At 36.3% G+C, this 15968-nt stretch overlaps 1 protein-coding gene across 1 annotated transcript; it reads right to left on the bottom strand.

The window, feature by feature from the left end:
• Nucleotides 1-269: 269 nt before the first annotated feature.
• On the bottom strand, nt 270-13755 carry LOC113693629 (DDT domain-containing protein PTM-like). The gene is made up of 9 exons (XM_072054939.1): nt 11989-13755; nt 11273-11884; nt 6935-8057; nt 5661-5949; nt 5450-5574; nt 4701-5158; nt 3185-3213; nt 1488-2081; nt 270-1050 (listed from the first exon to the last, which is right to left on the bottom strand). Exons 1-9 carry the CDS (start codon nt 13446-13448, stop codon nt 389-391), a joined length of 5352 nt encoding a protein of 1783 aa, XP_071911040.1. The 5' UTR covers nt 13449-13755; the 3' UTR covers nt 270-388.
• Between the last annotated feature and the right edge of the window lie 2213 nt (nt 13756-15968).

The following is a 15968-nucleotide window of genomic DNA, read 5'->3' as shown; positions in this document are numbered from 1 at the left end:
AAGAAAAACAACAAAGAAACTTTGTTGCCAATCCAAAAGAAGAACAATATTGCGTGCTCAACAATAGCAGAGGATCAGCCATTTATAGAACAGAGATATTGTGTAGCATGCAGCATGGCTTCACAGTAAAGAATGGCAGTTTTGTGTAGATGTAGCTGTCAGCTTCACGATTAAGTAAAAATATGCAATGAAAAGGAGGAATCTTCAAATCAATTGCTTTTTGTTCTAAATTTGAGTCAATTATCTAAATTCAGCTAAACTCAATTAGATTGGTGAATTCTCAATGGCTTTCATCTCTATTGCTTTCAATAAAATCCTATGAATCAAGTATATACTACAACATCAATCTACTTTCTGTCTTCCCCAACTAATTGCGCCTGATGCAAAATTACATTGGGTGGTAGTCAATTGAGTCAAAAGCTTTATCTACCACTGCATGACAAAATGGCTGTTGATTTACTAAACCATTCTTCATATGGTTAGGCATCAAAGAAGTTAAATCCTTTTCCGAAACATCCTCACTTGACTTGCATGAGAGGGATTCTATTCCAACAGGGGTTGTTGATTCCCCATGAGGTTTCTCAAAAATGATTGCATCCTTCTGCCATGAATCATCTTCTTTTGATGCCATAGATTGATCAGGATGGCCACTATCTTCATTTGAAAACTCAGGAACTGCTGCTTTCTGTACTGAATTAGGAGATAACTGTCCATTTTCGGCATCTGACTTGAGCATCTGATTTGGACAAAAAGTGGTCCCCAAGGGTTGTTTCTCATCAAGATCACTGGCCAAAGACAATTTTTTTGATTCTTCATACAATTGAATGTTCTCTTCTAGAAATGCTTCACTTGAAGGACCATTAGTTTCTTTAGAAATGCTGTCTATCCCTTCATTATAGTCCAATCCAACCAATTTAGCCCCCTCAGTTTTTGTTGCACCCAAATGGGGGCAGCAAGGAGGGTTCCTTTTAAGGCAATTGTGACACTTAAATCCAATAAGTCTACCGACTTGTTCCATTTTAAGATCCAAAGCATCTCCATGAAACCAATCTGCAGCGTGTTTTAGACAGAAGCAGCAAAAGCATTATAAGAAATAGGTAGAAGCATAAAGGTTAAAAACAGGAAAAAAAATGTATGAAGTACCTGAGAACCAAAACCTAATTTGTAATGGTGTTTAATATCTTGCATATTGCATGTACTAGAATGCTCAACTTACTAAATCGTAGTCTGATTGTACTATAAACTGCTCACTTTTTTATTCTCCATTCTTATATTGTAAAATGTTTCTATTGGCAATAAGATCTTAACCAGCAGAATTTTTCATTGACAGTGGAAGACAATAGTATGAGCTGACTAATCCTTCTCTAAGATAATGCTTTTAAAATCCATGATGGATTGCAGGACTAACTGATAACCAGATTGGAGAAACGTAGAAAACAGAAAACACACACACACACACACATATAAGAACATGATGATCTATTTACCTCCACAAAGTTCACAAGCAATATAATTCAGCATAGGAGAAAATTCCTGCTCACAGCAAAGAATACATCTTGGCTTGTCAACCATGGCAGTTGAATCCCCAGAAAGGACAAGCAGGTTTTTACTCTTAAAAAGTAAGAACCTTTCATCATTTGGCTTTTTTGATAAATGCAGACCATTAAGCCAATAAATTGGATGACGTTGCATTCTCTTCTTCTGCCAAGTACTTTTCAATCGTTTCTTTGATGCACCTGTAGTTGCTTTGTTTTGCTTCCCCCTCTTGTGTGCTCTAATCTTCTTATTTTGCAGTGACACGCACTTAGCTTTTCTAGGAGAGCGTCGCAAAGGTATAACCACAGGGCCATTTTTGTTCTTTGCAATTTGTCTCAGCTGTTTGTCTTTGCCAGCATTTTTCCTAATCTTTGATTGCAATGGCATTAGCTGTTTTGATGCCTTCCTCCTCTTTTTCGTCTCTAGCCTTTCCTTCTTGGCATCATTTTTCACATTCTTTTGATCCTGGCATTTATGACAGGTGTATGTGCACTCAGCAGTAACGGCTCCAGCTGACTTCCTCACATGCCTTTTATGGAAGAAACCTGATATTATTACAAACAGAAAGCTCAATATGATTGAAAAAAGCACATGCAATACAGTATCTGCAGGTAAAGGCCCACACGCACACGCACACACACACACAAAAAAAAAAAAAAGCCATGACACTACGAAGAGCTCAACCAGCACGACAAGCTATGGGAGGAAGAACAAACATTTATGAAAACTGGGGTTTCACAAACTTTGAATTGGATTGACAATAAATTATGCACTCCAGAAGAAAGTCATAAAAGAAATCACTTTTTAACAGAGAAAATCCAATATGAAGCAAGGAGAAGATTCAGCATTATTATCTCTTTTGGAGAAGGAAGAAATGATTGTTCACCATCTGCACATTTAAGTACAAAAGACTTCAATTGTGAATGGACGAAGCTAATGGTGAGCAACATAATCCAGTGAAAGTAAAACAGTCAAGCAGCTAAAGTCCTATCTAACTTTAAGAAAAGCCAAATGACATTCATCAGAATTAAACTCTCAATCTATTCCAACAGGTAAGGAAAGTCCTTTTGTACTTGGAACATGGAAAAGATCAGGGGTGCTTCATTTATTTTGAAGTGTGTAATTAATTGGTTTACAAGTCCCACTCAATCACCTAATATCACAACAATCAGAACATGACTGCTGTTCACGGGGTTTAGTTGGCAAGGCAAAATAAGGAAGAGTGGAGTGTTAATGGAAGTAGTAGATCAAGGAAAAAAGCAAAAGTGCTTCTGATGTTTGTTTAGAGTTGGACAAATACCTATCTGATATCAAATGCATAAGATTCTGCTCAACGTCAAGACCAAATTTGGAAGACTAGTAAGAGGTCAAACCCATTGCATAATTTACAACCCAAAAGTAAGTCACTAACTTTAATTCCTAACTGTCACTATATCCAAAGATGCGTTCACAAATAGAAACAAAGATCTGAAGATGTGTTCGCACTGAAACAAAGCAGAATCACATGCAAAGACCAGCTTTTTACAGAAAATATCAATATGAACACAAGTTTCTATTTTCGATATATGGATACCTTCAATTTTAACAATCATTTTCAACAGAAACATGCATAGACAAAAGCATCAAATCTTAAGCCCAGAGTGGTTACCTTTGCAATACTGACAGCTCACAGCTTCCCTGCATCGATTAATACAATCTATGAGCCAGTAAATCAAGATATGAAGAATGCAGAATAACTTGAAAGGAAAAAATATAATATGAGAGACAAAAAAAATGTAACATGATTCTCTATGCTCCATATATATAGTTGGCACAGATCATACATCCAAGAAATCTCAAAAATGACTGCATAGATTCCTTCCAAAGCTAATTTAACAAGGTATGAACAACAACATAACATTTTGAAGAACCAAATTGAAGAAAACCAAAAACTCGTTATCTCAATGTACAACATGTGTAGATTGTCCAGCTTGAAGTATCAGCTATGCAAACCTAAGTAACGTTCTTTGCATACTATTTGGTCCCATGAAACAGCATAAAGTCTAACTTGAAGCATTTAGCCTTCTGATGATAGGGATCAAGTGGCTTAAAAAACCCTCAGAACGAATGTACCCCGTCAGGTAATAAACTCACTATTAAAATTTATAATTCCACAGAAAAAACAATTCAAAAAGTACCCTCATTTTGTCTAAAACCACTTATTAAACTGCTATTTTTCTAATTGAAAAACTTTGGTAATATCCTGCGTAATATTTCTACTAGAACAACCTGTGGAAAATTTTGCATGACAGAATAAGAATAAATTTTCTTTCACCGGTAAAATGTGTAAGAATCAAACTCATCTCCATGGTCAACTACATCTGTATTAATGTTGATTTACACATATCAATGTAAAAGACCTATTTCACCATATCAAGTCATAAAATAAAGTGATAATGGAGCATACCCAGGATACTGCAACAAAATTTGTGCTTATCAAACTCTCCCCTCAAACACAAACCATTGACATCTTAGTTAAGGAGAGGGAAATAGTATACTTACTCAAGCCTCATGCTTCCCATGTTTAAACCCAACATTTAATAGTGGAAAATATTGCAAAGACCTACATTCTACACTATACATGCAAAGCACAAGAAGATACTAAAATACAAATTCAATACTAGATCATTTTCCATACGGGTACGGACAAACAAATCTTATTTGTCAGCATAATCTCAGACGCGTTTGCAAGATTTGACAAATGGACAAGAGAAAATTCGATAAAAGGGCAGGGGAAGATTTCAAATTTTATCACCGTATTAGATATTAAGCAGGCTTTTCGGCCTCTATATGAATTAGTGACATTCCACCACACTTCGTAATAAGTTTACCTAAAATTTGTAGTGTTTGGACCAACTTATTGTTGCATAACTGACACAACAGAAAAAATAGCAGTTTTAAGCCTAAAACTGATAGGTTGGTTTTGCTTCAAATTCAATCCTCCACTGTGCACCTTAAGTTGAAGCAACAAGTCTGGGCGTATGCTGTTCACAGTAATGTCCAAGTTTTTATGCTTGAAACATGTAAAAGTACTCAAAAATGCACAGAATGTCAAAATTATCAAATTTCTGCTTTTAAAAAAAATTATAACAATAATAAATGAAAATAAAAATCTCTAACAATACCTGATGAGCACATCTTTGTTACAATGCCCACAGTGATAGTTCTCAGATCTTTCTGCTTTTGAGAAAAGGTATGAAAAACCCTTTTTCTTGAAAGGGTGCTTCATTAATCTCCTGCGCACTTTAAGTTTCGCAGAAATCTTACTTGACCTGCGAGCTATTCTTTTTAGTTCAAAAGCTTTCAAGAGATGCAAGGGAAGATGAGATTCTTCCAACCAATACTTCTTCCTTTCGCTAGAGCTATCTTCAACCTTGGATCCATGTCTGACAACAATATCTGGAATAAACCTTCTTTTGCCAAAGTCAAGAAGATACTTGACAATTGTCCCTTCAGAGCACTTCCTCCGAACTATTACTTTTTTAAATGATCTGACCGGTTTTTTTGAATCCTTCTCCACCTTCAAGGAAAGGTTCGTATTTTCAATATCATCCCATTTAATGTTTGCATCCAGCTCCCTGACCTGGAAGCAAAAGATAAAAAGTTGAGGTCCGGTGATATTGTTCTACTATAGATATAGAACAGGAGACCATAAACAACTCTTATTTAGGACTTTTAAGGAAAAGCAGGCATTCAGAACATGACCTCAGCATTAAAAAAATAAATAAATATTGTATCAGGCAAGCTTGGAGAAGAGTTAATACGACATTCGGACATCAGATAAGTTTTAAGTAGAAAAGTAGATCCATTTGAACTGAGGACTATGGCGTGATCAAGAAAAGGCAAGACAGATTATATGATAGACCAAACATACTTGAAGAGCCAGCTGCTCCACACTTCTGCATGACTCGACAGCAGCTCGCCAGGCAACATTTTTGCTTCTCTTTGCAAATTCTGAGCCATCAGGATATAATATGCCAGGTATCTTCATACCTCCAGCTGCAAAAGTTCCAACTCAAAATGTCTTTACGATAATCAATTGAAAAGATAAAAAAGAAAATGTTCGTAAAAGAAGGACCATTTACCTTGTCGGGCAGCTTTGGAAGCCAATGAATGAGGTAAGACCTTCCAATTAAAAATCTGCCGGGAAAGCCTTCCACCTCTCCACCAAAGTAAACCCAGCCCACTTGCAGAACTGGAAGATGTGTTCGAGTCTGGATCTGGACACCTGGCTCTCTTCCTACCAATCCCATTTCTTGAAGACCCACGTGCAGAGCTCCTTATGACATGAACAGAAGAACCCACAGTAGCAGCAGAATCCACATGCTTTGTCCAATCTGCTGAAAGTGCTTGAGGATGCAAATTTGACTCTAACTGGCAACCCCAAAAAAAACTCTATTTAAGATATATAAATGCTTCATGCTTCAAACAACCAATAAGGTGTTCAGCCAAAGTATAAATGCTTAAATGCTTGAACCAAGCAAAGGATAATAAAAGGTAAGGAATGTAGAGAACTACATCGATTCAAAAGCAAGCACTTAAACACAATGCACTTACTAGCTGTTAAATCTAGCTTAAGCTTTTGCAGACATTCACATTAAATGGGCTTTCAGGTTTTGAGCAGTTCATACCGCAGGGTTTTGCACGTGTTTAATTAGGTTGTTTACCTTTCAGTACGCTAAATTTTGAAGTCCAGGTTTTGCAAATGATAAAGTTTTTAATACTTGATGTTGTTCAAAATTTTCAAAGATGAACAATAGCCATAATTCAATCCTTCACTTCTACAAAATATTTTCTCATGCAACTGAAAGAAAGTTCTACGCAAATTGTTTTTCCATATGGTAATTGATTAAAAGGTACAACATGAGTTACGAGGAGTCAAACTCTGAGTAATATTTATGAGCTGAGAAAAAAATTAATTGCATGAGAGACATTTTGACAGGCAATATTATACACAATGCCCACACCCCACAAACTACCATACATCAATACTTGTTTCCTGCCAAACTCGCTTTTAATTCAAATACCATAAGTATGCACACAGAATATTACTATAATAGGCATATTTCAACAAGTACTATTGCACTAAAAGACGAGAAAATCGCTAGCATTTCAGATCAAAATGAGCATTTGGCGTGGAAGACATGTCATGTACGTTAATCAAAGCAATGGATACATAAAATCCTGTAAAACAAGTTACATAATCAACAGAGCTTCAGCAGGGATGGCAGAAAAACAGATAAAGTTACTAAAAAATGTGAAAACTATTTGACTAAAAAATTGTAAGTTATTAGAGCAGTAGAATAACAAGTCAAACATTCAGAATTCTTTGCTGGGTAGAAATTACTAAATTTATTACCTTGAGCAGCATACTTTTTACCGCAGCAATGCCAGTTACTCTGGCTGCACTCTTACGCCAAAAATTTGAGTAATGTGAATTCAACCAAGGACCTAAAAGAAGTCCTTGTAGACGATCTTCAGTGCATAGTAGATAGCACAAAACATCTACTAGATGACTTCTCTTGTTTTTTCTTGAACGAATACCCAACATGTCACTTGTATATTTTTCCAGAGCAGGACTATTACAGTACATGGAAACCAAGCACTCCCTTTCATCTTCCGGTACCCTGCAAGAGAAGCACCAGCCACAACTTTCTTTCCTGGTGTCAGCATTCATATTCGGAACATTTGGCCAACAGAACTCCATAAACTTATCAGATATGGCTAACATCTGTTCCGATATTATCTCATCTACTGATTTTAGAGCAGCTTCAGAGTTCTTATCTGATGATTTTCTTGTCAAAACTTCTGCTACTGATGATGCTGTTCGAGCAAAACAATAGTAGTTTGTATAACTAATCCCGCAATTTCCTTGGGACAGAATTCTGGGTTTTGTTGCAGATGCTAGACAGTTATGCTTTGCAGAATCAGTGACTTTTTCCTCCAAAGATGTAGTTATGAGAGAACTGTCTCTTACAACCTTTCCTGGAGTCTCAGATTTAGAACGTCTACTCCGCAAATTCATACCAGCTCTTTCAAAGTTACGAGTAGCAGTTACAGCTTCGAAGACCTCAGCTGACCCTTCAGAACTTAAAATTTGATTTTCCATATTTACTGCATGGTCAACTATGTCAGATTTCACAGTGACCAACCCTGAAACCTCTCCAATATTAACAGAAACAAAAGATTTGTCTTCAGCTCTTCCTTTATTGAGGATAGCATCTTTTAAATGAGTTTCTGAATGTGTTGACAGCTGAGTAAAAGTAGCAGGAATAGGTCTTTCCTGGCCTACAGCCACAAATATCTGAGATCCCATTTCTTCTTTTGCTCCATCAACCTCAGAAGGCAAATCCCACTGCTTAAGAATTGCATTTATTATTGCACAATAGACAATTTGTGATGACTTCATTGCTTCAATAATGACAGGCAAATCATTTCTGGAGTAGTACTTAAATGATGTTTCACTGTGACAATTCTCCAACCTGAAGTAAAAGCAGCACAGTAAAATATTCGTTAAAAACATTTCATATTTCCGGAAATGGCAGAAATCAAAACAAAAACAAAACATTGACATCAGCAGATTTAAGAGAGATCCAAACATGGGAACATGATACAATTGCCAAAAAAAAGATTCAAAAATGTAAGTGGCCAATGTTGAACAGTTTCAGAAGCTGACTCAGAGTAGTGCTACTGCCTGTGACTATTGTTCTACACTATCCTCCTGAAGAAACAATGCAGAAATAGCTTTTTTAACAACCTCAGAATATGCTATAACTAAGGGACTATACGTGAACCTGTCCGATTCTAGAAAAATTAATCACCAAGGTTTCCAACAATCAGGTCAATTAACTCCAGGAAAATGCATGACATCTTTTAGCTTCCAAAAAAAAAAGTTCAAATATCCCAAAATGAAGAAAAAGCGGAAAATAATTAGAAGGCATATGAAAGGATGATCTGCATAAAAGTTTCCCAAGAAAACAGAAGTGTTGTATTGAAGAGAAGATCATTGAACGATGGGTAATGTTTCTCCTCAACCAAAAAAGACGAACTATTGGGATCTCAAGAAATATGAAGCAGCAATATGAGATAAGTATGACCATGCCAGACACGACTAGTAAGGCTAATACAGCTCATCAATCTCAAAGTAATATGTTTCCAACAATACATAAAATGTTAATGAATATTTTAACCTAATTAATTGACATTTATCATCTTTTATTCTTCAAAGTGGAAACTCCAATAAACAGGAAGATCATAGCTCACATAGCCATATAGCAAGGTAACAATCACGAGGAAAACCCCAGACATGATATTTTCCATTTTCAACCAAAATCAAGTAGACTTTGTTAGGACCAGTGATGTAAGATCAGATCACAAAGATGCGAAGTCACTTCTTAGGAGGAAAGTCTATAATAGTACCTTTACTGGAAAATTGTACTTAAACAGAAAAAAAAAAAATCTACATACTATTTCATGAGTCAGCTTTTAAAACTGCAAAACATCACCTACAGCATATGCACACATTACGTCCCCCCACCCCAAAAAAGATCTGTAGATTTAATATCATAGATTTTTGTGTCCAATTCAACACACCAGCCAAGTCAAACTGGGACATGAAGTTTGAGACAAGAATAAACTGTTGGCTAATATACTACTCAAACGGGGACAAAATTGCTGAATGCTACAATAAGTACAAACAAAAGTAAACGTGAGTACATTGGAGCCAAAAATTTAGGGCAATAACAATATTCAAAACAAGTTTCACAAATGAAAGAAACGCCATGATTGATCATCATTCACAGGTTTCCCCAGAATCGTTTACATTAACGAGTCAATACAAGATGGATTAATAATGGAGTGAGTTTCCATATCTATTCATTCCAAATATGAGATTAAATGAAAACTGTTCGGCTAAATCAATATCTCAATACATGGAAGTGATTTATTATCCATTCCTGTGTAACTAACCATATTGTTGACCATATCAGTGAGCCAAAAGCATCACAACCAGCTTAAATTAATTGGCAGATTAAGACCATTAAGATCCCATAATCAGGGTAGCATTGGACAAAACCTATTCTGCAACGCCAATAATCTACTGACAATATCTACTGTATAATTGAAAACTTAACAATTCTAAACATGGAAACTAAAATGCAACTTTATATCATCATATAATAACTGCAAATATAAGGGACAATATTGTTCAAATTCTTATTGAGCCAGTTACTCATTTCTTCCAAGAACACATAGAAGGAAATATCTCTTCAGTTTTGTCAACTAATTGCATATCCCTCAACACTGGACATTGCCCCAAAATAGATTAAGCTCGCAAGTTTTTGTACAGTTTCCTCAATAATACAAAAAAATTGCATATTAACTTGAATTCCAAATTACATAGTGAGATTTTATAAGTGTCACATCTCAACTCAGATTACAGAGATGTATAAAGGATTCTTGCACATTCAAAAGTCTAGAGGGGTGTCTCTGAACCCGGTGGATATCAGATACGATGAAAACTTTTTGTGCCCTTTTACCATATGCCTGCTCTCTCAATTCAACACGCTACTATGAGATGTAAAGTGATGTTAACCATCCAAATCATTCAGCACAAGGTGGTCAACATGTACAAACTGTTCACTAGATCACATTAGCATTCCAGAATAATTATTCACACTGAGCTGAGCACGTATTTGACAAATTGCAAAAACAAAGTCATGAGGGAACCAGCGGAACATGTGGTTTGCAAATTAAATCATGTCAATCTGCCAACAATGCAGAAGTTGAGAATGGCCAAGATTCATCCAAAAGTATATGAAACTCGTTTTCAAATGCTTCTGATTCTTTTCAGCAGAATCAAAGCCCTAAAGAACCAACTTTGCTGCTTCTGATTTTCAGCTCCAAAAATGCTATCAGCAAGTTATGATGGTCGATTAAAAAAACTTTTAAAATCATAAAATCAAAAGCTAAATGCCCAAAGCCCAAAGCTAGTTGCTCACAATTAATTGAAAAAATGCCCAAAGCCAAAACTCAAATGCTTATTTTTGTGCTTCTATGTGTCTGTGTGTGAGTCTGAATTGTACGAGTATGGAGTAAAGTAGTCGAACAGCCAACTAGATTTTAGTTCCAAGCAGTCCGTGCCAATGTAGGCTGCTCAGGTTGAAATCTAGCATAGACATGGAAACTCCCATGAACAATCTATTTTACTCGCTTCAACCATCAGTTGAAAAATACTAAAGAGGTAGAATTAATAGATCGTTAATTCCCAGTTAAAATTTCTGCAAACAGTGAACTTTTATGATTTGATATCTAGCACAAAGCAGGCCAAAAAAATTTCCCAAAAACAACTGATGATCTTAAAAAACTACAAAGGAATAAAGACTAGCAACGTGACCAGGCAGTTAGTTTCCATCTGCCTCCATATCCACAATTTTACACACACGTCTCTCCGTTCCCGTAACATTTGCCAACTAATAAAAGGCTTCGACTTGAATGCATGCTTAGTTTGCGAATTCCATGCCGAATCGTCAACATAAAAAAGACATTTTTGTTTTTTCCCTATTAGTATCAAGATGCCATATCTCAGCAGTTAGCGATTCTCCAATAATGGTGCAATAAACAAACCTCTGATTCAGTTTAAAAAAAAAATAGTAAAAGAAAAACTTCTCTGTGTTGGCATTACGAAGATGGAACTTACACCAACATATATCCACAGCAGCTATAAAACAGCTGACCATAAGGATCAATTCCCAACAAGTCTGCTCCTCTGATTGACTTGCCAACTTTCGTCCAGGGTCTATCCTTTCCAATCACACACTCAGGACAATACCAATCACCTTCTGGCAAATCATTACTCACAACCCCCACGCATCTCGAATGGAAAGCTGCAGGACAACCATCACAGCATATTAAGGTTCCATCCATCTTACATAGGCAGCATTCATCACTATTCCAGTCTAGAATATCATTATCTTCCTGGGTGACACAGGAACTGCCTGTCACATCCACCACAGCCTTCCTTTTCTTCGTAGTCTCAGGCTTAATAATCCGATCGAAATCAATACTAGGCTCGGTTGCCAGACTTCTTCTATTTAGCTCCGATTTTATGGATTCAACCTCAATCACATCATCACAAAGACAGCGAAGTATCTCAATCTTTACAGATGGAGATTGATTGTAGTAGTCACTCTCAAATAGCTTCAAGTGACCAATATCAAACCCAGGTTTCAGTCCAGAACAATGCATTAGCAGATACTCAGCCACAAAGACGGGCCATGTGATAATATCCAGCAAATCCCAATTAAGGGACCTGGATTCAGATTTAAACAGAACCCAATAAGCACAAGTGGGATAAAAAAGGACATCAAAAGAATCATACTGCCATAAGATCAACTTAAGGAATAAAGACAGTACCTGAGACAGTTAGATGCAGATTGGGAGCTCTCCTCAGAAAGGGACTCCAAATGCTTCCTCAAGGTATGTAAAAGAGAAACATGAATTGACTCAAATAATACACTTGGAGAATTGCAACTAAGGCATGCTAAAAAATCCTCCAACTCAAAGGGGCTCAAAAATAACAAAGTACTGAATGACCTCAAAAATGAATATACAAAAAATATATCAAGTACAGGCATGCCTTCAAGATTCAAACTCCCTGAAGAAGGAGGCAACTCCAACTTTGGTGGAAGCACAATCCGCTCCTCTGAAACTTCCCGACCTACAACTTCTGCAACTTTCTCCTCCGTGACGGCACTAACTGCTGGAGATGAAGATGGATCATTGACAGCGTCCGGGACCCCTACAGTACTAGAAATGTTATCTTGATCCAAAAGAGCAGCTTTTCTTGCTCTACGAGTGCTTCTCCTCAAGACAGTTTCAGTTGGAGAGTTGGTATCCATATCTGGAACAACTTTCCTCTTCCTACCACGTCTCTTTTTAGGAGTGCCAACTGGAACAACATCAATATTTGACTCAATCATATTAGAACCTCCGTCATTAATATCCAAAGGCCCCTTCAACTCAACTTCTACAAGATTACTTTCAGTCAACTCATTTTCCAGAACCCCAATACAACCATTATTTTCTACATTCTCATATTGAGCCCCCTCGAGGACTTCATTTCCACAGTTTCCCTCCTCTTCCTTTGGCGCATTAATTTGAGCTCCTTCACAGCTACATTCCTTAATCTGCACCTCACGGTCCCCACCTAAAAACCCCTTAACCTCTTCCTCTAAACCCTTACCTTCTTCCTCAAATCCCAAATTAAGGTCAAAGCAATGCCCTTTTCTCTCACTTAAACAACCATCCTCTTTTGAATTACCATTCAAATTCTCACTCTCATTCTCATTTTCAGTCGCATCCAAATTCAAATCAATAATTTCACCTCTACTTTTTTCGACTTTAACCTCAACACTAGAATTAGCATTAGCACCAACACCACAACCACCACCACCATCATCATCAACATTAACCCCTTTATTCAAATCCAACCCTTCATTTACCCCACAATTCAAATCCAACCCCTCATTCAAATTAAAATTCACATTCAAATCCAACCCCCCACACCCAACAGCAGCATTCAAATCGAACTCATTCTTATTACTACCACTACCACTACTACTACAACAATTACCTGACTCAGCCGAATCCCCCAATCGCCGCCGCTTGTTACCCTGCCCCTCCACAGCCTCATCACCATCAACTTCATCACGGACAAGCAGTGAAGCCATATCGGACATTTCCAACTCCTCGGAATCCCCGTCCTCGTACTCGATCCTGTAATAGCCTCTACTTGAATCAAACGATCTCACCGTTCCACCAAAAATCCCGTATCCTTGGAACTCTTTCTTCACTCTCCTCCCCACATAATCCATTCCTAGGGTTTTCAATCCAAATTCTACACCAATCCTCAAAAATTCCACTTCTCCTCCATGGCAACCGAATTGAAAGTCCAATTTCAATAAATTCCTACTGTTCAGTTCCAGAGAAAAGGAATCAATTTGAGAATTTCGGCTGATGTTCAATCAATTTGAATATTTAATTATTTAAATAATATTAAAAAAACACACAGTGGAGGTGTGGGTGTTTGTTTTGGGGTTTGGTGTTTTGAGAGAGAGAGAAGAGAGAGAGAGAGGCGTTGGGGGTTAAGAGCAAAGAGAGAATTTGGTGACTTTCTCTCTCTTCAACGCGAAATATAGTGAGAGAAAGTAACAGTGGAGTGACTTTAATATTGGGAAGAGAGAGAGAGGAGAGTGAGAAAAGGATGGTACAACTGGCGATGCAGGAGGTATAAGTAAATCGGCAGTTAATGCATTGCTTGGGGAGATATGATGGTACAAATCACTCTGCAAGGAGTACAATATTAGTAGCTAAGGGGAGGGATCATGTCGCCAGGAAGTACAATTAGTAATGCAGAATGTACAATACACTTGGGACAAAACTATATGTTGAGGGGAAAGGGAATAGATTTTTATCTATATTTAAGTTGGGGATGGTTAAAAAAAGAGAGGGTAAAAGAGGGATCTGGTTTCAATCCTCTCACTTATACTATTAAAAAATTTATTAAAAGTTTTAAAAAATATTGGGAATAGTTCATTATCCAAATGCACAATTTGAATTTTGTGTAATTTAGATTACATAAGCATTGTTTGGATTGCAAGTATATGGATATTTTCTTGGTATAAAAATATAATATATAGATATAATATATGTGAAATAAAAATCTGATTCATAAATGCGTCAAAATAAATTAAAATTTGCATTTGAAACAAGGCCTTAAATTCAAGACAACCATTTTGTTTGCCACATATACTTTGAAAATGGTAAGGCTTCAAAAACTCATAGGATTTAAGTAAATAATTAATGAAAATGTGTGGACAAAATCAAGAAGTATACCCCCTGTAAATATGGCAAAAGTATAAATAAACTACTGGAAATTTGATCAAAACTTTGTTCCTTTTCTAAAGGCTTTTATTAATATATTGCCTGTAAATACATGTGAACAACTAAATTTTGGATTCATAACAATTCTTACTATAAAATATGTGTGATATTCGTGTTCATACTTGATCAAGGAATCTAACCAATGATAGTTAAGCCATTAGATCTAAAATAAATGTAGACTTACTTTTGTAATGTGAATAGAGAGAGAGAGAGAGAGAGAGAGAGGATTTTCCCTTTTTTTTGACCTTCTAAATTTTGTAGGTGGGATTGGTTTCGTGTAGACTAACTTTTGCACTTTGTAATGTGAATAGAGAGACAGGGGAGAGAGAAATTTTTTCTTTTCTCTTTTTTTTTCTAAATTTCCAAATTTTGTAGGTGGGAAAGGTTTTGTGTGAGTGAATGGTTAATTTATGTGGTAAAACAAACGACAATATGTTTTTTTTATTTTATTTTATATGAATTAAGGATTTTAAATTCAAAATTTTTTATTTATATTATTTTAATCCGTAACTTCCAATCTATCCCTTTGCTATGAATGATAACGTGTGACTGACAAATGGAATTAGTGGAATTGGTCGTACGACTTAAACAACGGGAAGTACAATTGATTGTTGAAAGTATAAAGTAGTGAATTAGGCTAACAATTGGAGTGGATGAGGTGGCAGTACAACTAATGAAGCACGACGAGTCAAGTTGGACTGCTGAGTTGGCAAAATGGCTTGAGTCAGAGCAGAAGGGTAAACGTTGGTGGACGGCTAAACCAACGTACAATAGGATTGGCATAAGGTACAACAGGAAAAGCTTGTTGACCAAGAGTTGGAAATATCTTCGGTAATGGACGAATCCTTTTGTTCTTTTATAGGATTGTAACGGATGGATTTGTTTGCAAAGTCAACATTGGGAACTACAAACTCACGAAAGAAGGAAAACAATTGCAAACGTTTCTTTTCTTTGTCTCCGAAAGAGGTAAAATTGCTGATTTGGCAAGGAAAAATAAAACTAATTCAATTTGCACCATCGAAATACTAGTTTTCTCACTTGAACCCCAAACTTTTACTTTGGAAGATGCGAATGGCATTCCTTTATTTATTAATGGTACTTGTTCTATTCTCTCTTTGTTTATTTTTTTTTTCATCACTTGTTTTTAACTTGCGATTGAATACTAATTATAAGCATAGATAGCTGCCTTGAGCAGCCAATTAATTTTTACCAAATATAGTATTCTTTTTACCATGATACTTTCTTCTTTAATTTTAGAAAAAAATGCAGTTTTAATACCCAAACTTTAATACACGAGCTATTTTAGTCTCCCAACTTTGAACGAAAATAAATCTGTATCTAATCTTACAACTTTTGAGCACATTTAGTACCTTTGACGGATTTTTTTCCAAATTGCTACTGCAAAGAATCACGTGACAATCACATGTCTGGCAAGTATTTTGTAAAAATGT

This window comes from Coffea arabica, chromosome 1e (genome assembly GCF_036785885.1).
Source record: "Coffea arabica cultivar ET-39 chromosome 1e, Coffea Arabica ET-39 HiFi, whole genome shotgun sequence".
NCBI classification, from domain to species: domain Eukaryota; kingdom Viridiplantae; phylum Streptophyta; class Magnoliopsida; order Gentianales; family Rubiaceae; genus Coffea; species Coffea arabica.
The sequence above is the reverse complement of the archived record's forward strand: the minus strand, read 5'-3'. Positions and strand labels throughout refer to the sequence as shown.